The sequence below is a fragment of the Pteronotus mesoamericanus genome, unplaced genomic scaffold, assembly GCF_021234165.1.
Source record: "Pteronotus mesoamericanus isolate MK-2021 breed Mesoamerican mustached bat unplaced genomic scaffold, CSHL_Meso_final contig_35, whole genome shotgun sequence".
In the NCBI taxonomy this organism is placed as follows: Eukaryota; Metazoa; Chordata; class Mammalia; order Chiroptera; family Mormoopidae; genus Pteronotus; species Pteronotus mesoamericanus.
This window is the reverse complement of record NW_026555139.1, coordinates 688,034-711,757: the sequence shown is the minus strand read 5'-3', so window position 1 is coordinate 711,757 and position 23,724 is coordinate 688,034. Positions and strand designations below refer to the sequence as shown.

General features: G+C 49.8%; 1 protein-coding gene across 2 annotated transcripts in view; it reads right to left on the bottom strand.

Annotated features, from left to right (window-relative positions):
* The window catches only part of RET (ret proto-oncogene), a 68,418-nt gene that overhangs the window by 19,979 nt on the left and 24,715 nt on the right, over positions 1-23,724 (bottom strand). For both annotated transcript variants that reach the window (XM_054576857.1, XM_054576858.1), the window contains exons 2-11: positions 13,990-14,253; positions 12,021-12,308; positions 9,622-9,863; positions 8,227-8,422; positions 6,645-6,844; positions 4,989-5,247; positions 4,117-4,242; positions 3,258-3,368; positions 2,601-2,723; positions 1,488-1,744 (exon numbers count right to left, since the gene is read on the bottom strand). In XM_054576857.1, the coding sequence (XP_054432832.1) occupies positions 1,488-1,744; positions 2,601-2,723; positions 3,258-3,368; positions 4,117-4,242; positions 4,989-5,247; positions 6,645-6,844; positions 8,227-8,422; positions 9,622-9,863; positions 12,021-12,308; positions 13,990-14,253 (2,066 nt within the window). The remainder of the gene's footprint in view (positions 1-1,487; positions 1,745-2,600; positions 2,724-3,257; positions 3,369-4,116; positions 4,243-4,988; positions 5,248-6,644; positions 6,845-8,226; positions 8,423-9,621; positions 9,864-12,020; positions 12,309-13,989; positions 14,254-23,724) is intronic.

Here is a 23,724-nt window from a genome sequence, read left to right as displayed (position 1 = left end):
ACTGCTCTGCTGTCCTCACCTCCACACTGGACTGGATAACTTCATTTACTCTATAGAGACTGTGCTAAGCATATGTGACTATCACCAATTTGATTCTCTTAAAAATACTAAATATTATTCTCCCCACTTTACCTATGAGCTAACTTAGGCTGAGCAATTGAGTAACATGTTTGAGACCTCAAAGCTGATCAGTGTGGCCCTTGGGTCTCAGGCCGGGCTTTGGTCACCCTGCATTCTGGGCAGGAGGTAACATGGGCCAAGGTGATGCGTGTCCACCAGCATGAGCAACACTTCAGCCCTGCTCTTCCAGTGGGCCTCACTGCAAACAACTGGGATATATAAAGGAATTACATGGCTCATTCCAGAGGCCTACTGTGGAAGCCAAGATGCTGCTGGCTCAGGTGGCAGACCCTCCACATGCTGAGTGATTAGAACTAGAAAAGCTGGAAGGGAGGCTGCTGTGGCCACTGCAGCTGCAAAAGGCCTTGACGGGCCAGACTCTCACTAAGAGGCAAGGCTCCTCCTACAAACGCCAGCTACCTCCCAGCCCTGGCTGGGTGCTGCCAGGGCCATGTAGTCCGTGGATACTGAGCTTCCTGCCTGGAAATCCCTAGAGGTACACACGCAGAGGTCTCCCTTCCCAGCCTTGTAGTGGGACTTGTTTCCATGTACTGTCTACTCTCAGAGCACTTTCCTCAGTCTCTCTCAAAAAGTGGTTTCTCACTCCTCCAATAGTTCCCAGTGAGAATGCCTAAGCGGTGCTGCAGGACAAGGAGAGACCTAGCCAGGATGGGAGCTCCGAGGAACACTGGGTGGCTACAGATCCTGGTTGTCCCACTGAGAAGGGGACTTGGACACCTGCTGGCTCTGGCTGGCACTCTGTCAGCTGGCCAGTCACAGAGTCGAGGGGTCTGGCTCCCCGCAGGTGGCTCACGCCTCAGTGCCCCCCCTCCATGCCACAGATGGACTCTCCTCCCTGTTGCCACCTTGACCAAGCCCCTGCCTGCTGCCATCTCTCACCTAGCTGCGAATAGCATTTCATCACCAGGCTCCCACTTCTGCACCCACTCTATAGACTCTACAACAGATAATTTTGTGGAATTGAAGGCAGATTATAGGACTCCTTTGTTCAACCTCAAACCTTCAGAGGTCCCACTCTCTGAGAAAAATCCATACTTTTCCTAAAGGCCCCCAAGCACTTGGGACATCTGCACGAGCTCCCTGTCAGGTATAGCGTGAATGGCACTCACTGTGTCCTCAGGGCCCAAATCTCAGTCCACCTGGGTCAGAACCCATCAGTCTCCACTCTGTAAAGTGCTTCCATGCTTTCTGCCCCATGGCCTTCTGCTTCCCCTGGATGTCATTTCGATGAAGGCAGGGTGGCTGCTGGAATGCTTATGCATTAGCTGTTTGTCCCCCTCCCCTCTGTAGCTCCCAGAGGCCAGTGCCACCTTCAGGGCCTCCAGCAGCCTGACATGGAACCTCACCGGAATCTTGAAGGCATCCACAGAAACCTGGTTCTCCATGGAGTCTAGTGAGGGCCGGCGGGCACTGGACGAGGAGTAGCTGACCGGGAAGGCCTGGGCTGGCCGACGGAAAGTCATCTCAGCCGAGGCAATGGGTGACTTGTGAGCATTCTTGTGATAGCGGTGGATACAGAAGGTGGAGAGCAGCACGGAGATAATGAAGGAGAAGAGCACAGCCACTGCGATCACCATACGGCAGAGCTCGTCACACAGTGGGTCTGTGGGCAGGGGTGGCCTTGAGGGACAATGCTCGCTCCAGAAGAGTTCCCCCAAATCCCAATGAGAGCAAGCATGGCACTGTTCTCTAGCCTGCCATGGCCACAGCAGCTGCTGGCATGAAGGTATGAGAATAACTACAAATTCCAACAGCACTGACTTTATGGCAGGTACTGTTACAGAAATTTCCCTTATCTGGAGACTGTTATCACCTTCTCACAGAGAAAAAGAGAGGCACAGAGAGTGTTAGCAGCTTGCCTGAGGCCACACAGCAGAAGTAGTGTCCATAACAGCAGCACCAGCCCAGGTTGCTGCACTGAAGTCCGCTTACCCTGAAGGGCCACCAGAGAGGTAAAATTCTTCCTCTAAGTTTCCAAAATCTTTTGTGTTTTCTTTATAAAAAGTGGGGAGGGAAGGAAAGTGGCTCAGGACCTAAGGCCATGCAGTAACAACTCAAATACCAGAAAAGTGTCCCTGGCTCAGGCAGGAGAGCTTCCCATGTGCGCAGGGGGGCCTGTAGTGTCTACCACACCTGCTGTCCCAGAAGAAACACCTGGAGGTTCTGCCTGGGAGAGTGGTATCCCAGTTGAACAGCACCAGGGGCGCAGCCAAGGCCTTGCACAAGGACAATCTGAGCAGACACTGAGTTATTTGGTGGAAGAACTAATTTTCCAGCCCAACCTTTGTCACAGAACTTTGGGTCATCATAAGGCACTGTATGGAGGCTCTGACCCTGCTCCCTGTCTGCAAAGATAGTGAAACAGACCCAGAAGTAAGGATGAGGGTCTCCTGGGTTTCAGCTGCCTTCTTGCAGTTTCCTCTTTTGCAGGGGGGTAGAGGGAGCCCTGCCCCACTCACCCTGGCTGTCTTCTGGCTCACAGAAGCACTTCTTCTCCTCAGGGAAGCAGTTGCAGTTACCAAAGCCGGCTTTAATCCCCCAGCGTTCCCCTGGCTCATGCCCACCAATGATGCTGCCGCCCCCTGGTGACAGAGGAAGCCTATTCAGCCTCCTTGGTGACCTGACTAGCTAGCACTACCCAGACAAAAGTGTGAGAGGTCCCTCCCTGCCTGATGTCAGCTGCTCATGCCCATGGTGAGAGGCTGGGGTTGGAGTATTGAGCTCAGAAGTCCATATCATCTGGACAGGAGTCTCAGCATGACCTGTCCCCAAGCCAGTTTGCTTAGGCCACACATTTGCTTTTCAGAAGCAGAGAAGGGGCAGCAAGGGTGACCAGAAGACTGGGGGGCAAGGAGCTGCACCCCTATGAGTTGGCCAGGGTGACAATGGAGTGTGGGTCAGGGTGCCAGGCTCCCATATTTTGTGGGGGAGACAGTTCTTCATTAAATAAAATGTTAAGAAAAGGCTGGGCACATAACACCCAGGAACATGGCTGGTTTGGCTAAATTGCAGGTGGAGTCCAAGCCTTTCCTACTTGCCACCCCACCTCCCTGGGCCCTGGGCCCTGGGCCCTGTCCCAGCTCAGGTGGGCTGGGTGGGCCTCACAGGGTGCTTACGGAGGCAGTCCTGGGGGCAGATGTTGGGGTTTCTGATCTCCACAGCATCACAGTGGCCGTCAGGGCAGGTCCTGATGCTGGGGGAACAGGTGGAGAAGTTCCTGGAGATGCCTGCAACACACAGTGGGCTGGTCACTGCCACACAGGAGCACCACTTCTACAATGCACAGTAGGCTAGTCACTGCCTCAAGATGGCACAGTCCTGGGCAGACTTTCAGAGCCAGGAGAGTGGTACCCTAGGCCTCGAGGGCCAACCCTTCTCCTCCAAGGCCTGAGCAGAAAAAAATCACACATCCAGCCCACCAGCAGGGGCATCCCTGAGAAGTACTTGTGGGTCCTGAATGCATAGCACAGCCTGGGTGGTGAGGGATGGAGGGGCTGGCTGTCCCAGGGTTGTGCCAGCCTCACACTCAGGAGACCACAAGAGGCCAAACAATGCCAGGCCCATCTCAAAGCTACACTATGAGAGGGACCCTCATAGTGGTAGCTGCAGCTTGGATTTGGCTGCTCTTCACACCTAAGCCAGTTTAGGATTTTCCTGCTCCCTGCCCTGGGACTTCCCAAGTGGAGACTCTCTGTCCCCTGCACCATCCCCAGCTTTGACCCAGACCTTCCCAAGTCCAAAGGGATTCCATCCCCGAGGACCTTTGTTCTGTTGGCAATGAACAGCCTGAATTTCCTCATGCCACCTGTACCCTGAACTCATGCCTGCCTCCAGGCATCAGGAGCCATAGTGGGGACAAAGCTCTGGGGAATAGGTAAGGATTCAGAAGGGCCTGCACAGACCCCATTTCCACACAGCCATCATGATCCCTCTTGATTGCCTGGCCACAGGGCCCTGGCTCTGCAGAGGACCTACCTTTGCCATCTCCTTGTCTCCACTCGCACTTGCCTGTTGGAGAGCCAAGACCACCGCACTCCTCACACTCAGACCGCCTCTTGCTGACCGCGCAGGACAGGGGGCAGCCTGGCTCCTCAGCCACATCTGGGGTAGAAGAAAGGTTACAGGGACCAGACTGGGCCCATTGTCCAGCCAGCACCCATGGACAGAGGCAGCACTTGCTGAGCTGCTCCACTGAGTTGAACCCAAATGGGAGGGAGTAACTCAGTACCAGGTGAAGGGAGTGATGGGGCTGCTGAGAAAAGGTGGCAGCAGCAGTCACAAAGGGAGGACAGCTATTGGGCTGGGATAGTATAGAGGGAGGATGTGAGGTAGCCAGGCCTGGCTAAGGACACCAGGGATGCCCAGTTAAACCTGAATTTCAGATAAACAGTAAATACTTGCTTTGTGTAAGTATGTCTTTAATATTTCATTGACATACCTAGAAATTTGTCTTTCAAGAGACTGCAGAGGTTGTGTGGGTCATACATCAAAACATTGTTTTATTTTGGTTTTTTTATCTGAAATTCAGGCTTAACCAGGATGCTGTGTTTTACCTGGCAGCCCGAAGGCAAGTGCATGTGCAGATGCTTTGACATTGGTGATGGGGAACAGCTCTGTTTACTATTTAGTCTCTTTTGATTTAGGTGCTTCACACTCCCATTTCTGTCATCCTTCCATCTCTGATATACAGAGTGCACTGTTACTCCCATTTTATAGAGGAGACTCAGGCACAGGGAAGCTACCAGTCCATGAGAGGGAGCATGATCAGGTCCCTTCTCAGGAGAAGCCCACAGTATTATCATATCTCATCCATCCCCACCCACCCTCCATGGGGCCCTGGAACTCACATGTCCCCTCCATGGTGACAAGCAATGGGGCCTGGGCTTGTCTGCGGGTTGGCCGGTCAGCAGCTACCACTGTGTACTGGAGCTGGGTACACTCGGGCCGCCGCAGGGCCTCCGTGTCATTAACGAACAGGGTCCCGGTGGCATCCTCGACAGAGGTGACCACTGCCAGGGCACTACAGTTGGCACCAGAAAGCTGCAGTTTGTATTGCACGTGGATGCCGGTGAACTCCTGGCAGTGTTCCACAGAGACTTTCCCAACCTAGGTGTAGGGCAGAAGGGTTGCCTTAGCTGGGTGCCTGAACAGGTTTGTGATGTTGGCTGGAGGGACTCCTGGCAGTCTGAGTCCTGGAACAGTCCCCTGCTCCCCTGAGAATAGCAGCTCCTCACCCCTTGAACTGCCCATCCTCCATCCCCCATCTATCTGCCTGGCCCTCCCCTGCCCAGGCCATCACACCACCATACACCCCTGCTTTTAGGAGCAAGAAATTGAGGTCTGGTTTAGCAGCTGGCCCTCTATGGAAAGGCTGATGCACTGGCTCATTCCTCACTGGCTCCTTCATGCAGGAACAAAGGCTGACTGGCTCCCTCCTATTTACCACACTTGCTGTTTCTGGCTGTTTCTAGTTTCTGGTTCCAGGGCTGTTTTTGCCCTGGAGACCAACAGTTCCTGTTCTCACTGCTTATGGCTGGGATGGCCCACCCCTGCCAGGTCACCCACCTGGTCAGAGCACTGCAACTGGCCACATGATCATGTAGAACAATTACCTGTCTCACATAGAACCAGGGGCCTTCCTAGGACTTTGGCTGATACTCCTGGGAAAGAGGGGCTGCCTTGTCACATCCTACCATCCTTGATGTCTCCCTCCATGAAAGGCTTAGGGTGGTGGCAAGTTAGGGAGTTTGGGTATGTACTAGGGAGGAGAAGGATGCCTTCCCCTTCATGTGCTGGATCCAGGTGGCTGCTGGAAGTGAAGGGGTCATGGGAACCAACCACAGAAACCACTACTAAGACAATAATACGTGGCCCTAAACATGATAGCCACAGCTGCTCCATTAGGAGGAAGCAGCATGTTAAACAATATGCCTGCTGTAATTTCAAGTAACTTTAAAAGTGCTTACTTTTGAAAAAGAACTGCACCAAAATGCTAAACATTGATTTATCTTCTTTGATGAATACTGATTACTCTTATTTTTTCCACTTCTAATCACTATTCTCCTATGCAAATATAAACATACTTACAGAAGAAAAGTGGAAGTGCTCCCCACCTACCTTCATCCCCCAGAAGAAGGCACCACCACTGTTCATAAATTCCCATTGATGAAGTTTTGCTTTTGAACATATGGAGCCCCATGACATCAACATTTCTGCAAACCACTTTTTCACTTAATCTACCAGGAACACCTTTCCAAGTCAGCATATGTATATTTACCTGGTGTTGCTCTTACTATGAATACAAAACACGTCTTAAAGATACCAAGAAGGCAGAAGACCTATGTCCATGCCTCTCTCTAGGCCACTCTGTGTACTTATTAGTCCAGGGATGGGGTGTTACCCACCGCCAGCCCTGCTTGCACTATGCTAGATGGAGTGTCCCAACCTGGGGGTTCCCCAGCCCCCAACCTCCCTCCCAGGGTGGCAGTGGGCTGAAGACTCACCTGGGCAAAGCGGTGAGCCCGCCTGTTCAGAGTGAAGGAGTAGGCACTGGGCAAGCGCAAGCTGACTGGCAGCACGGACACGTTGAAGTGGAGGAGGAGGGTGCCCTTCCCTGGGCCCTGGAAGTCCGAATCGTTGACCAGCACAGCCAGCTGCAGGGTGCGGCTCTCCGAGATGGGGAGGCTGCGGTTGAGAACCAGCCCTGCGGGGGCATGGTGATGACTGTCCCACACCACTGCATGACCACTCCCAGATGCATGCCCTGCCCACACACGCACATGGGTGAAAACTTTCACACACACACACACACACACAGTATATGAATAAAAGACCTAGCAACTGGCAGTGTTAGAATCATAGTTTAAATGTTAGGTGTTGTACTGAGCTGGAAGTCCAGAGAACCCTTCTCAGCTGGGAGGTAATGTGCATGTAATGTGTTGAGTATGGGGTATGTGTGTGTGTGTATGTGAGATATGTTGTATGTGTATTATGTATGGGGTATATGTGTGTGGGGGGTATATATGGAGTATGTATCTGTGTGAGGGTGTGTGTGTGGAGTGTATGAGTGTATGTATGGGGGACTGTGTGTGTGATGTATATGAGGTATATATGTATACCTGTGTCAGGGTATGTATGTAGTATATATGTGTGTTAGGATACGTATGTGTGAGGTTATATATAGGAATGTGCATGTAGGAGTATGTGTGTGTGGTGTGTATGGTGTGTGTATGTGTTGGGAGTATTTGTGTGTGATGTGTGGGCACACAAGAGGTAAAGACATGATACCACCAAGGCCCTGGGAACACTGTGCTGGCCCTCCAGAGAACTCTCAACCGTAGCAGCCTCCAGTGGAGCCTAGACTCCATGGCTATCCCTGCCCCCCGGCCTCAGAGCTTATACACCTCTGCGCACTGGCCATGGGCCAAGGCTATGGTTTTATCTTCATGGAGACAGAGGGATGGAGGCAGGGGGCTCTGGTAGAGAGTACAGGGTGAGCATGCTAGGGCATGAGTTATGTTTTCCCCAACACAAGGCAGGAGGCCTTCAAAGGCTTGGTAGTGGAGGGAAGGATGTGAAACAAACAGAACCAGGCCAGGCACAGGAGCCAGACAGGACCATTGTCTCAGGGTCTTTCAGCTCAAGGGCATGGAGCTGCTACTGTACACCAGCTGCTGTTTGTAGAGAGCTGCTGGCGGGAGGAATGTGGTGCAGTACTTCTCAGGCAGTTGGGCACCTGAGGGGCTGCAAAATAGGTGCCGGGGTCCAAGGAAGGACTCAGGCAATGACATACATATTTGCAGGGGGCAGTGAGCCCCGATGTGGTCAGTGTGAGGAAGTGTGATGGGGTCCTGCCAGGGTCAACCATGGGGCAGTTCAGGAAGAGAAGATAGCTTGGAAAAACCCACTAAGGTGGCTGAGGCAAGCCCCGCAGAGACAAAGGGTTGGGCAAAGGGTGGAAGGAACAGCTGCCTGGGGTTCAGAGGGCCAGGCCAGGTGTTAGTGTGTACAGGGTACTTCCCTACCCAGAAACAGGGGCTGCCAGTTTCCTGGGGGCCCAGCCAGGCCATGCTCAGCCCCTCTTACTGTAGTCATGCACAGTTGCTCGAATGAGGCTTCCATTGGCCTGGACCAATGTCTCATTGGGTGAGTGCTCCACACGGAAGGTCTGGAGGGTCCAGGCATCTCCAGGGAGCAGTGTGCTTGTGTACCGCCTCAGGAGCTCTCCAGATGCTGGCACCACATCTGAATCAAAGACATGCAGTGTGGCCACCACAGTCCCCTGCAGAAAACAGGAGGTGCCAGTCAGATCTCCTGGAGCCTAAGACTGAGAGAGGGCATGTGCCCACAGGGGGACCAGGTATACACAGAGCTGACTCTAGGGACAGACAGACCTGGGTTCAAGCTTCCACAGGGTCACTTGCCACTCTGGCCTAGTCACCCTCCTTGGGCCCCTCTGCCACACCTCACCTGTGCAACAGGTGTGATAGGTTTCTACAGACTTCCTGTTAGATTGAATTATAGCAGGTGCTTGGTACTCTGCTGACAGGCCTCATCCAGGTCCTCAGAGAGCAAAGTGAACACTCCACTCTCCCCAGAGGCAGCTGTGCCTCACAGGGTAGAGGGTTAGCACAGTGTCACTCAGCAATACACAGCAAAGCCGGGATCCACGCCCAGGTGTATTTCAGAATGCTCTCCTCCAAGTGTCTGTAAATCAGGCTGGAGAGGGTTATAAGGAAGGTTCTAAGCAAAGTCACAGGGCATCTCTGCTCTCTTTGCTAACTGGGTTCCCTGCTGCCACCACAAAGCAGCCCTGCCAGACCCAGTGACATTTCCTCACAAGATGTGCTTTTTTCCCACTGGCACCCTCACCTAGTCCTGGGGTGCCCAGAGAGGCAAGGAAAGACAACACACCACCTGCCCACCTTCATTCCCACTGCGACTGCCAGCTGGCTGGCTGTAGGACAGCCTGAGGCCCAGCAGGTGGCAGTTTGCTCCATTTATGTGATGAGAGGATTGGGGTTAGACTGGGAGGTGGCCCCCCAAGAGTTTCCAGTTGTGCCTTTCTTCACTCTCAGGCTACCCTCCATGAACCTCAAAAGTGCCCCTCTGAAGGCTGAGTGCTGGTGGAAGGGGGGTGTCCTCTTGACTTGCTGCTGTTCTCTCCCCTTCTGAGGGGCACAAGTGTGCCCCCGGATACATGCCCTGAGCCTTGCCTGCCTGCTGGGATACAAGCTGGGCTCCCAGGGCCTCAGCTTCCCCAGTCAGGGGCAAGCTGGGAGCAGGCCAGGTTGTCCTGGAAGCAGGCAGAAAGCTCTGACAGACAATCAACAAACAAAAAATAACTAGAGGGATGGTCACCCTCATGGCTGGATGGCTAGATAGCCAAATAGACCAAGGCATAAATGGCAGAGGCAGAGACAGACACCGAACAGACAGACAAAAGACAGTGGAGAAGCACACGATAGTGGGGGCAGGCACCTCCTTCCGCTTGAACTCCACTATGGCGCTAACGGTGTCATCACCCTCGAGGAAGGTAGGAGGTGAGTCGTCCTCATCATACACAGTCACTGGGAAGGGCACCATTATATCCTCATAGCGTGCACCCAAGCGCACCGTGCAGGCAGCCACCAGCTCATACTTCTCTTGTCGTTCGCGGTCCAGGGCCCAGCGTGTGCTCACCTCTAGGCTGTCTGAAGCGCAGTTGAAAGGCAGATTCTCACCTGCACACCAAGCAGAACCACCAGTGTGATTCCCGGCTGGAGACATGTTGAGCTGCCTCATTCAGGGGCCCAGGAGGACTGGTGGCAGGAGAGGGGCTCTGTGGGGCTCCCCCTGCTTGGCCAAGCAGGGGGCATAGTGCTCCAAGAAGTCTGCAAGACTGTGTGCTAATGAGCTTTCCATAGCTGCAGCCTTCCCTAGTGCTGACAAAGGGAGTGGGGACCAGGAGGCCTGCATCAGGTCCTCACCCTTGTCACCTATGAAGGCTCACCTTGCCTTGGCTGTGAAGTGGCAGCAGCTCAGCCAGGTTGTAGGCCCAGAGATCCAGCTGCCAGCATTTGCTGCTTTTTGTAAAAATGTTAGTTTTTTTTTTAAATATGGAAGAAATATGTGCTCATTTTAGAGAATCTGGGAAGTAAAGCCACAATCCCGCCACTTGAAAACAAACACAGAAGACATTTGGTGAATGATTTGATGTTAACACACAATATTTCTGACTGCCAGATTCCACATTCCTGCTCTGTAGGTCCTGGCTGTCTGGCCTGAGGCTGGTTGCTGTGCTCTGTGTGCCTGTTTCCTCACTAGAAGATGAGGGGATGAGAATAATGTGCCTGCGTCTTGCCAGGCACTTATGTACATTTACTGGCTCATGTATCTTCCCACAACCCAGTGAGGGAAAGAGCAGCAACAACACACTCTTCAATCTAAGCCTGTCCTGGAATTTTATCCCCCAGGAAAAACTCAGAAAAGGGGAAAAGCCAAAGACTTGAAGGTCAACACAGGAGGGTATGTCAACTCCACTTGGTAGGAAATAACAGGACTCACATCAGAGCCACATATTAACATGTAGATTACACATGTGAGAAATGCTTATCATATCATGTTTCTCTCTACTGTTGATGGTTACAAAAAAACATGCTCAACAAAATCTAATTATGTAATTTTTAGCCAAAAAGAGCTACATGCTAAACCATACGCTTTGCAATAATTTCGCACAAAGATAGCTATCCCTGTCACGGGGCAAATCAAATGTGATGGGGCAGTGTGCATGACTACTTTTATTTTGAGGTTTTTTTAAACATTATTACCATGTATGTGCAATAAACCTCGTATGATTCCACATTCCACATACTAGCAGTCCAGCCTCTGTGTCCTCTTTGAGTCCCAGGTTCTTGTCTTTAAACGGTGTCTCACGTGACTGCTCAGGGGTCTTTCCTCATCTCCCCTGGGATCCAGCTCCCTCCTCTCCCCTATGCCACCCAGAACCACCACATGGCCATCTGAAGGCAGAGCCATCTCATCAAGTTGGCTGTCTTTGTAGCTGTTCAGGCAGAATCCTGGAACCTTGTTTGGTCTCCTCTTTGCCTCAACACCACACATTCAACTCATCAAGAAATTCTGCTGGATCTTCCTTCAAAACATGTCCAGAACATGACTGCTTCTCACTGCCCCTTGGCTTCCATCCTCCTCCCAGTTCTCATTCTCTTGCTCAGGAATTCCTCCTATAGCCTCCCAATTGTCTCCATGCTTCTCCCTGTAAATCACCCCACCCCAAATCATTCACAGCAGCCAGACTAATCCTTTAAAGATAAGTTAGGGCCTGTCAATGTTATCCTCAAAACCCTTCCATGATTGCCTAGTCCCTCATTGGGAAGCTCTGCCCACTCCCCAGGAACTTCTCTGCCCTCATCCAATTCCACCCTCCCTCCCTTGTCACTCACAACACTCCAGCTTCATGGGATCCCACCTTGGCACTCTTGAAGGGGCTAGCCCTGCTGCCTGGCACCCTCCTACCCTGGCTCCAGTGCCTCCTTCCCTGGCCACCCAAATTGAAGACAGCAGTCTCCACCATTCCACATTTTCTTGGCTTTTCTTCCTATCTGGCCCCTTTTAGAGGCCTCCTGATTTCCTAGTACATGTGTTTTCCATCTTTCACAGGAGTGGAAGCTGCAGGCAGGCAGGATTTCTGCTGGTTTTTTCATATCCTTAAGCCCTTAGAGCATTCCTGGCCCACTCCAGGTGTATGACAGATACTTCTGTAGTATTAAATGAATGAGGTGGTGGTGAAGAGTAAACTGCATGACTCACATTGAGGGCTCGCAGAACTGCTCCTGGCACACAGTGCATACTGAAGAATGGATCACGAGGCTGGCACTCACCTCCCAGCAGCCTGTAGGCCATGCTGACATTGGGGCAGAGGAACTGCGTGGGCAGCAGGCGAAACTGGTGGAAGGTACCAGGAGGTCTGTTTTCCCGAATGCGGAAGGAGAGGCCTGTCTCAGGGAAGCAGAGCTCTTTGGGTTTGAGGGAGCCACATGCTGGGAAGGTGGTGTTGATGAAGGAAAAGTAAACACGGGTACAGCCTGGCCACTGGCATTCACCCTCACGCAGGGATGTGGGCAACAGGAAGACCTGGACATAGACGGTAAGCAGGGGAAAGCCACCATCTGCAGAGAGAGAGAGAGAAGTCAGGCCCAGTGGGATATCAGGTTGTATGGAACAGAAAGTGGGCAGGAGCTCCAGGTTTGGTATAAAGCCCAGTCCCCATCATGGTCTGCAGGGCTCTGCTGGGCTCTCTGACCTAGCCATCACCTCCTACCTGCCCCCACTGACTAGAGGAGCATCACAGGCCCACCTTTCTTGTCATTCAAGTCTCAGCTCAAATACCCTCCTCAGGGAGGTGCCCAGTGCTGGGTCTAAAGCCCTGCCCCCCATACTCCTCTCCCCTCATTGATACCCTCCCACACAGTCTCCCCCACCAGCCTCTCTATTACTCACAGGGGTGCCCTAAGCCCGGGGTCTAATACCAGGTGGAGCGCTTCCCCAGGGCCACTTCTGCTAATGTGGGCCTACCTTTCATACCCTCCCTGAGATAGTTTCATCATGAAGCTCTTCTGCAGAGACATATCCTGTGGACAGAGTAACTAGCACCTACGGGTGGGATTTTCAGCATATTTTATCATGGGGCACCTCAGTGCCTGCTCTTTCGATGAGGTCTAGACCTCGGCAAAAGTCGGAGACTCTTTCTGAACCCTCTTTCTCAACCCTAGGGTAGTGGCTGATTATCACATCTGCTTTTCCCGTATTCATTAGTTCTCTTTGACTCTCACTAGCCTGTTTTTCATTGCTCCAATCCTGTCATAGCCACTAATTCTCCATACAAATGTTTTCTGTTTAAATTACTGTGATTTCTCTCCTGACTCTGCCCAACAGGTGCATGAGGCTGTTCTCCAATCATGAACAGAAGAGGTCTCCTATGAAATAGTACCCTTAGCAAATTCCACTCTGGCCTCTACCCCAAAGACCCTGGCTCTTCAAGTTGCCACAGGGGCTTGGGATGAAGATGATGGCAAGTTAAGTGTGTACATAAACAAAATCCATCTCAGCTACCACCTCTTTCAGGAACCATCTAGGGTGTGCTCTTTACTTGGAAGGCCTGATTTTACTTGACAAATGGTTGCAGTCATTCTGCCCTGCTGGGCAGTGCCACCCACCTGCATTCACAGGTTGTCTGCCTCTTTCCCACACACCGAAGTTCAGGGCTAATGTGAGGGTCTGCTGGGGAGCTACTGGGTGTGCAATCACCATTTTGTGCCACAAGGCAAAACTCTACTTAACACCCCTTCCTCCTTCCTGTACTAGGGTCACACATAGCTTTCATTTAGGCTCTGAGCCCTGCTCTGAGGATCTGGCTGGGTCTTCCTTCCACTACTCTTTCCTCCTTTGCACCAGATCCAAGTCCCTACCAGGTACCATGGGTAGCTTGCTCCTTCCCCAGCAAGTTTCAGATTATTTGTTAAATATAAACCTTGGGATTTTTCCAGCCCCTATTAACCCCTTCCTCACAGCCCTAAATCCTTATTAACCAAACTGGTAACGTCATCTGGGGCCAGCATGGAGTGCCCCCATCCTCCATATAGGTCTTTCAAAATGCTAGCAGCATCAGAAAGCCCCCAGGGTCACCAACAGCTCCAAACTTGTCCTGGCTCCCTTGCCAGGCTGGACACAGACTGAGGCCAGCTTCTTTTACTCTTGCAAGCAGGAGTCCACCCTCTGAGCCTTAGTGTAAGTGTGCCATTGGCTGTGTCAGGAGCAGGAGGGATGGGGGAAGGGCTTCTGCTCCCTTACTTCGGATACTAAGCTTCTCCCAGGAGCTGTGGTCCAGGCTCCAGTTGAGGTAGAGAAGACCTGTGTCCTCCTGGATGCGAATCCAGTTGTTCTCATTCAGCCGTGTGCCATAAGCGCTGTAGAGGTGCTGGCCAAGGCGGAAGCTGGGCACCTCCTCAGGGGCATCGCGCAGGGCATGGACATAGAGCAGTGGCATTCCGGCTGGCTGGTCCACATACAGCTTCTCCCAGTAAGTGTCTCTGGAGAAGTAGAGTCCCAGCGGAGCTGCAGGGAGCAGGGGATTGAGTAAGGGAAGAAGAATGGATGATGACTGAGCCAGAAGCAGGGCTACTAGGCAGACTGGCATTCCACAGTGGCTTTATTTCACACCTTGATAAAAGATTCTTATGGAACAAAAAAAAAAATCTTTTTTTCACTAATTCAAAACTCTGAACTTAGTAGGACTCTCTCATCTGTAGTTCCAACAACATTGACACAATTATTTGTATAGTTAAACACTAGCGGAAAATATACTGCTTTAAAACAGAAAATGGAGGAAAAGGAGCAGTGTACAACAGTTGCAAAATCATTTTCAATTCCCTGAGTGTGATAAGTACATGAATAACACTCATGCAGAGTTCTTTGTAGGCTTTGGAACATATCACCCGGAGCCAGAAAAGCAGGGCAGGCAAGAATCACCTAACATGAATCAAATAACTTTATTAAAAAGTAAGAAATTTTTATCTGAAGTTAAACACATTCCTACCATATGACCCAGAAATTCCACTCCATTTGTCCAAGAGCAGTGGAAACATATGTCCATAAGATGACTTATTCACCATTGGCAAGGGCTATTCACAGTCATGAACTGGAGGCAACCACGATGCCTTTCAGGAGTGAATGGATATGCCAATAGCACAGCAGCTTATGCAGTAATGGAAAGGGATGAGGTATCCATACATACAATGACCTGGACAGGTCTCAGACATCAGAGCAAGCAGAAGTCAGGCACAAAAGAACACACATGGCATGATTTTTAGGTGATAGAAATCAGACTGGCTACATGTTGCAGGTGAGGAGGCAACAGAATGGGAAGGGCAGGAGAGAATGTTATGGGGAACATAAAGGTTCCATATCCTGATAGGGGTGTGAGTCACATGGGCACATCCATCTGTCAACAGTGTACAGCCAAGATTCATGTATTTCAACCTAAGTAAATTATGCCTAAAAATCTGCTCACTGAGAGGCTGTGGGTAGAGTTGGGAATGGCATGAGGAAGGCAGATGCTGACCAAAGCCAGCAGAAGGGCATGCACAAACCACTAGTGATCTGAGATGCTGCCAGTGGGTCCCAACTCCCAAGGCTTGCAGGGAACCCTGGGAGGGCAGCTGTACATCCACAAGAGGGCACACTCACCTGGGCAGGCTGGGTCTTCCAGAGGCCCATGAGACTACCAGCTACTCTCGGTGTGTCTGATTCCTCCACCAAAGTGGAGTCTTCATTCTTGTTCCAGGATACCAGCAAGGGAACACTGTGTGATGAACTGACAAACTAGCTTGTGTCATGAGAGGCAACATAGCCTCTGTGGGCTTGTTCTCTTGGGACACACCTCCTGGTCCTGGTCACTAGAAGAACCTGTGCCTTTGGAGCCACCCTGTGAGGAGGGCCTTGAAGATGGGTCTTGTCAAAGGAGAGATGCTCCACCCAGAGTGTCCTAGCTGCCGAGGAAGTAGGAGCACATCCAGTATGGGGCTCCTTCCCTGGGTAGTCTCCTTGAGCACGCAGTGGTTCAAGGAGACTGGGAGGTGGGATGAGCCAAGCTCCTGGGAGCCCCTACCTCCAAGGTGATCCAGTTCCCTATCCGCAACAACACAAACTACATTTGCCAGGGCAGAATAGGCCCTATCTGCTCTTGGATCACAGTGCCCAGCCCTGCAGAATCCATATGGGACCCAGTCTGTTGCTACCAAAAGAGATTTGTGGCCTGGGTAATGACTGTGAGCAGAAAGAAACTTAAATGTATTTAAAATGCCTTTGAGATGGTCCCTGAAGCAGGGCATGGCTGCCTTAATGCTCCCCCTTGTCACAAACACCTTTGGATGGAAAAAAAAAACACATTCTACAAGGTGATGTTGTAGGAGGGAGGGGAGGATGTGGCTTCAGGGCTGGACTCAAGTGAGAAGAGCCTGGGCAGTCCCTAAGGGCCCATGCTTGGTTTAATGCTCTGCTGTCACTGTGTTGAAATTCTTCATAATTTGAGAACAAGGGGTGCACATCTTTATTCTATACTGAGTCACACAAGCAATGCACCTGATCTTGGTGGGTGAATGAGGGGAGCCTAGGATGGGCCGTTGGTGTCAACTTCCACGGCCTGCACAGTGCTGACCTCCTATGGGCCTCAGTTTCTCCAGAGGAGGACATGCTGAAGAGAGGAGCAGCCAGTGTAGGTGCAGACAGGTCTCACCTTTGTATAGGTACGTATTCTATAAACTTCTCACTTCAGATCCAAAATCACTGTGTGCATATCCCTTTGTTTCCCCCATTTCACAGTTAAGAACACTGAGACTGGGAGGTGAGGTGTCACCAAAGTCAAACAGCTGGAGATCCTCCATCTTGGAGTTTAGCACAATGGCTAACAAAGTGGTGGTGGGAGTCAGAATAAAGGCAGCTGCTGAGACTGCTGGGAGGCCCAGGCCTGTTATGGATGACCCCCACTCCCACTGCTGGCACCTTTTTGCCAGGCAGGGCCACCTACCACCTGCCTCTGATACTTTGGGCAGGTCAACAGCAGGACTTGCAAAGCCTTTCCCACCCCTGCCTTCCACCTCTGGAAGGCCACATGGTAAAGACATCCTCCCTGACACCTAATCTAACATCTTTTGCCTAGGCAGCCTTGGCTAGCTTCATTCTCCAGCAGTACTTTGTGGTTCTGATTCTTCAGGTTACCCTGGGGCCCTGGCATCATGCTGAGGGGTAAAGAACTGGCCTTTGCTCACACAAGACAGGTAGGTCCTGCCAAACGACCACAGGATGCTTCAAGATTTGTGTGTGCCTACACACATGTGTGTTATAGTGTTTGTGCACATAGGTGTGCAGGATATAGAACAGAGACAGGGCCCACCAGCCCAAGACCCTGTCTTTTCCCACCCTGTCCCCACCTATAGGGAAAAGATGCAGAATATTCAATGGGGTGAAGTGCCATTCTACCCCCAGCAGGGCCTTCTTCAGTATCTCCTTTACAAGTAAATCCTACAGAGTTTGCCAAGTGGGAACTGCAAATTTCAGTCACCTAGCTATGGTTTTGCTTCTGCCTTTACCTTTCTGTAGCCTGGCAAGGCAGGTTCCAATTCTCTATACTTGGTTGGGATGTTTAATTGATTTATATTTGATGCAAATAGAACAAGGTCTGAGTCCTCCCCTCCCTCTTATTAAATACAACCCTTCACAAGAGCACACATGTACACACACACACACACACACACACACACACACACATTTTCATGCCTTCCTCAGACTTTCTGAGTGCCTCCTCTTCAGTGAGCAGGATCCTAAGCCTCATTGGTGGAGGCCACTGTAAGCGCACAAGGGCTTTGCTCTTGCTTCTCTTTATCACACTGTGCAATTTCTAGCTTCTGCTGCACAGAGATGTGGAAAAATCTTGTGTGCTCTGCTCCAGCTGCATGCAGTCCCTAGGTGCCTGCATAGCCCATGCCCGAGCCAGCAATCACTTTTCTAAAGCCCCACAACACAGACGCTTCTATATGTCTGTCCAGAGCCCTGGTTCCCCTGTACCCTAGAAGGTCACCTCCTGCTGGCCTCATTCCTGTAAGGCAGCTCTGGCCCTGGTCAACCCATCAACTTCTCCAGGCACCGTGAGCTGCAACACAGCTCCCCTGGTGAGCTCTGAACTCAACTTGGAGAGGGGTCCCTTCCCTGGGTACCCTCCCTTAGCCTGACGATGTTCACAGAGCCCTTGTAACAGGGATACCCTTCCCTAGAAATAAGGGAGGGGTTGTGAAACACCAGGAACTGCACATGCAAGCATTACCCTGGTAACTGGGACAACACAGCATGACTCAACAGAAAGAAGCATGTAGGACACATGCATCAGGCTAGGGAGGTGATTGGAAAGGGAGACATATCATACAATCTACTTCTGCCATACTGGGGATTCTGGGGTCATCTTTGAATAGCAGAGCATACAGAAACACTGCATTCCTTGCTTTCCCGTCCCCTTACTGGTCTGGTTGGCTGGCTTGGATTCCAGGGTTCGCGGGCCTAGGAGATCATGTGATCCAGGAACATTTCTGGTGCCCCTCTCTGAGAAATCCATGGCCTGTCTGGCCAGAAGCACAGCAGGTGCTGGGCCAGTAAGGCATAAGGGGAGGAGGTCCAGGCTAGTGGGCCTTGGAGGCTGCATGGCTGGGTGGCAAGCCCCGCACCCATTCTCTGCATAGGAAGCCACAATGGTGCTGGGAACCAAAGTGAGCACTATGGGGAATGGAGCCATGGATGAGTGTGGAGTGCAGCTGCACTGGCAAGCCAACACTAAAGAGATTGGGAGTGAGTGCGGGACTAGTGGGCAGAATCCAAGGAAGGAACGGCACACCATGAGTGGGACTTTCACTCTCACACTCAGACTCCAAGGATGCCTGGAGCAGACCATGACCAGAAGCATGCTAAGCCACCTGTGTTTTTCAAAGGATAGTACTTTTAAATGGGAAAAGGAATTGCAGGTGCAGCATGGTATTGGTCTGTCTTGGCAGATGGCAGAGGGTGGCAGGGTTATTTTTCTTTGGATATTTTAGAGGAATGGGCTTTGATGTGGAAGGCTGCATTTATATCTAATTGTATCGTTAAAATAAAAAGGTTCCTTTTCCTTTCCACCAAGCTATGTCTCCAGAAATTTGCCTGCTTGGCAGAGAGCAGTAGGACCCCCACTGTCTGGTTTTCAGTAACTGTAACAGCACCCAACATGGGGCCCTAGTTGCTCATGGGAGGTCACCACCCCACCCTGTGCCAGGAGTGGGACTGTCATTTCCCAGTTGCTGGGAATTTCTCTGCATGCCCACTAGAGGCGTTAGCCACTTAAACACACCTGGCAGGTGGGGAGGAAACGGGTCTGGGAAGGGAACAGACTCTGGGAAGAAGAAAGGATCACCTGAGTTCTGAGGCTGCAAACCAGGCCCTGGGTGAAGACTGGCTGAGTTTTGGGTATAGGGAACACTGTTTGTGAGATTGGCTGGCAGAAAACTTGCTTGTGAGCATTTGTCAGACTAATGGAGTCATGGGTGTCAGTTGTGTCTGTATGTTCCCAGGTTGCCTGGCTTCTTCTGGTCATAGGGTTGGGCCTGCTGTGTATCCGTGCAAGCAGGGGTTGTTCTGGGTTGGTTCCTAGAGGGAGCCCAGTGGAAAGAATTTTAATGGACTGGAGTACATACAATCATTATCCAATGTCTAAAGAGGTATTGGTTTATTATTATAATACTGTTGGCCTACATATGTTTTGGATTGTGGGTAAAGCTGGCCCATTGGTCTTGCACTGGGACGCTCAGCACAAAAGGGTGAGTTGATACCCCTCACAAATGTCTTAGAACTGTCCCAGGGAAAGAAGGTTAACATCTACACAGACTCCAGATACGCCTTCATGGTAATCCATGCCCATGAAGCATATAGAAGGAGAGAGAGCTCTTAATCTTGGGGAACAAGGAACAATTTTCCTCTGGAAGTAGTTGAAATGCAGTGTTCACCTGTTACATACTGAGTACTCAATGCTGATTCAATACCATTACCATCACTTTCTCATATTTCTCATCCATTTCACCACTGTCTTTTGCTCCCTTCAGTGCACTAGGGCACAGCACTGGACAGGACCACTCTCAGCTTGACCTGATGAGATTTTGGTGGGAAAAACTTTTCAAAATGTCCAGGTGCCTTAACAACTGTACTTAACTATTAAATACCTGAGTATATATTTATTAAATTACAGTATGTATCTTATTTATAAAGAAGTGTGAAAAACTAAGTTCTCCATATAGTGTCCAATTAAACATCACATTTATCTAATCACTATATACATACAAATTCATATCTTTATCAATCTACAGAAATAAGTATGTATGTATGCATATTTCTACCATTTCTTCCTTTAGAATTAATTTTTGCATTATGAAATACCTTTCATTCTTTCAATATTTATGTAACCACTATATTTGTCTAGCCATTCTATGTATTTATATATAATTTTTATTAATCAGTGTACATTTCTTTTTTTTAAATCAGTCTACATTTCTATCTGTAGGAAGATAGATGTCTAATACATTTCTTGCATATATGGCATGTCAGATTCCCTCTGTGCTTTATTAAAAATTTTTTTTAAATACTACATGTTTCACTAACATGTGTGCCTTGTCAGTACTCTTTCTGAGGACCTTTTTCCATGCACGAAGTGAACTTTCACCAGACCCTGCTGCTTTTGGCCATTATTTATGAGCAGGCATCTTCTGGCAGGACCTGGTGGCCACTATGACCAAGCCCCAGCCTGGGGGAAGTGATAGCAAGCCTTGGTGTTCTCATCTGTAAAATGGGTCTGAGTCAGGATTATGATCAATATTTGACACACAGGGTTTAATATCTATAGACAGATGTTTATGTCCTCCTAATCCCCAATGTGTCCTGGGAGGTAGGTCTTTGGGAGGTGATTAAGTCATAAGAGTGGAACTCTGATGTTTCGGACTAGTGTCCTTATAAAAGAGACACAGAAAGATTCAAGGAATTCCTTGAATCTTTCTGTGTGAAGAGGATACAGTGAGAGGACAACAGTCTATGAATCAGGAAGTGGGCTCTCATCAGACCCCAAATCTGCCAGTACCTTGATCTTGGACTTCCAAGCCAACAGAACTGTGAGAAATAAATTTCTGTTGTTCATAAGCCATTCAGTCCATGGTATCTTTGTTATAGCAGCCAGTGACTAAACAGGTATCCATTGTGGCAAAAACTAGGCTAAGAATAATTCTTCCTGTTTTCCTCCTCCTCCTCCTCTTCTCTTTCTACTTCTTCTTCATCTCTCCCTCCCCTTCCCTCCTCCTCCTTCTCCTTCTTCCTTTTCTTTTTCTTCTCTCCTTCTCCTTGGTTTATTAAGTGGTTAAAGCCAATTTTTATTACAGCAGGATGTACTTATTTTATTCTAAAAGAATAACATGCATAAAGAGAAACAGCTTTTATTTTTGTTTGCAATCTATACAGTTGAGCTTTTTTTGCTGATATAAAATACCAATGACTCACTTGAGGACCATGCTACCTTCTGAAAATGCCACACACCTGCTTCTTAAACATGTCAAAGTTACAGCACATCTTAGAGCTGTCCAGAACTGAAGCAACAAGCAACTGATTGCTTTTGGACTACAGGTGATTTCCCATGTGCATCTGTGACTGCAAGGAAGCAGCTGTGAAGCAAGGAAGTACAGCCAGAGAGAGGAACTTTTTAAAGGCAAAATACCCGAATCACTTTCTTGCATCTACTTTCAGATTTGTACATAATTCCCTAACCTTAATTTCTTTTTCATTTTGTTTTTATTTTGAGGGTACATTTATTAAATCTGGGGACAATTAAACAAGGAAGGGCCTAGGACTAAAGAAGCAACAGGAGACCCCAGGCTCAGCTGCCTTAGCTTACTGAGAAATAAAAGTGACAGGGAAAGAAATGAGCCAAGGTGGGGCAGCTATCAGCTTGTAATGGGGGGTGATCTGCCTGGATCACCAGGCAGAGGGCAGCAGGGACCCCAGGAGAAGCATGAGAGTCTGGGCTCCCCCTGCCCACTACCCCAAGATGCGGGAGGGGTTGGGAAGAGCTGAGGACTGTATATGAACAGATACCCCTGCAAAGAGGCAGCACAGTGTGATGGAGGGAAATATCCTCCTGGTTGCTTTTACCATGCAGAAGGTTTGGGCCAGACTATATAAAGTGGAGTGCATGGAAATGCTGTTCTCTGTGTTCTCCCCTCTTTCCTGGCCACTGGGGTCTGGAGAGGACTGGCCAAGTTTTGGGGAGATCATTGCCTGGGGGCCACTGTTTGTGAGATTGGTTGACAGAAAACTTGCTTCTAAGCATTTGTTGGGATAACAGAGTCATGGATTACAGTTCTGTTTATGTGTTCCCAGGTTGCCTGGATTCTTCTGATGATAGAGTTGGGTCTGCTGTGCATTTGGGCCCATGGGGGCTGCTCTGTGTTGGTTCCTGGAGGGAGCCCACTGGGTAGAATTTTAGTAGACTGGAGTATATACAGCTATTATCCAATGTCTAAAGAGGTATTGCTTTATTATTTTAACACTGCATGGCCTACATATGTTTTGGATTGCAGGGAAATGCGGCCCATGGATGGTTCCCTAAATTACTGTAGCATTACACAGTTGGAACAATATTGCCAACAAGTATACAAATGGGATGAAATCTGTTATGTAAAGGCACTTATATTACTGCCTAATAGGTTTTCGCCAGAGACAGAGGCCTGTTTGATGGAGCAGAGAAGGGAGGGGGCCTCAAAAACTTCTTCCTGACAATTAAGCCATGGGAAGAAAAAGAGAATGAGTGCCCAAAACCCAGGTGACACAGGGTTAGTAGCAGGAGGACCTCCTCTATCACCACCTCCACTGCTCGTTACCCCTGAAATAGGGCCCAGAAAGCCAAAGGTCCCACCCCTGTATGATGGGTCCCCTTGAAGACCCATCAAGGCACCCAATTTGACCAGGTGACCAGGGAAGCCTCCCAATCTGGAGCAAGACAGTTCCCTTTGAGGCAATATCCTATAGGTGTAGCAAATCAGGAAGTGCAGCCTGCTGGCTACTATTGGGCCCATTCTCCCTACTCTACTTCTGACTTATTGAATTGGAAGGATTCCAACCCTTCCTGTAGGGAAGATCCTCAGAAAATCGCCCCCATTTTTGCCACTCATAATCCAAACTGGACTGATGTACAGGCTCTCCTTAGCATCTTGTTAATTGCAGATGAGAGATGGCTGGTTATAAATAAGGCTAACGAAGAGGCTTAATACTTCCACCAAGAAAATCCTAATGTGACCCCTCAGTCCAGCTGGGGAAATCTGACAGCGACAGATTGGGACCTGAATAATAGGGACCTAGCTTTCCTGGATCATTACAGAAGGTGCATTTTGGAAGGGCTTAAGAAAGGGATGCCCAAGCAAGAAAGCCTGTGTATGATACTACTGGCTGTTCAACCAAAGCCAGATGAGGATTCTTCTGAATTTTTAGAGAAGATCTATCAGGCCTATAAAAGGCACACTGATACTGACTCAGAGGCATCAGAAAATGTGTGGATGGTGAACATGAGTTTTATTGGGCAAAGTGCCTTGGATGTTAGAAAGAAACTTCAGTGTTTAGATGGGGGAATTGGGAATAAATCCTTTCCAATTTGTGGACATAACATTTAAAATTTATAACATCCGAGAAGCAAGAAAGATAAAACAGGCCACAGTGTTTTTAGAAATGGGGGTGGTGAGACCAGGAGCCTAAAGAGAAAATGAGAGGGCCGCTAGGCATCCATCAATGTGCCTACTGCAAGGAAGAAGGCCACTAGAGAAAGGAGTACCTGAAACTCAAAAGGGAAAATAGAAATGAAAATCCTTACCAAGAAATTTTGAAAAGAAGAAGGGAGTCTGATGATAAATGAGGAGGCCCAGAGGCTCCTTTGGACATTTCCTGACCTATTATTATTTCCCTATCGGAGCCCTGGGTACAGTT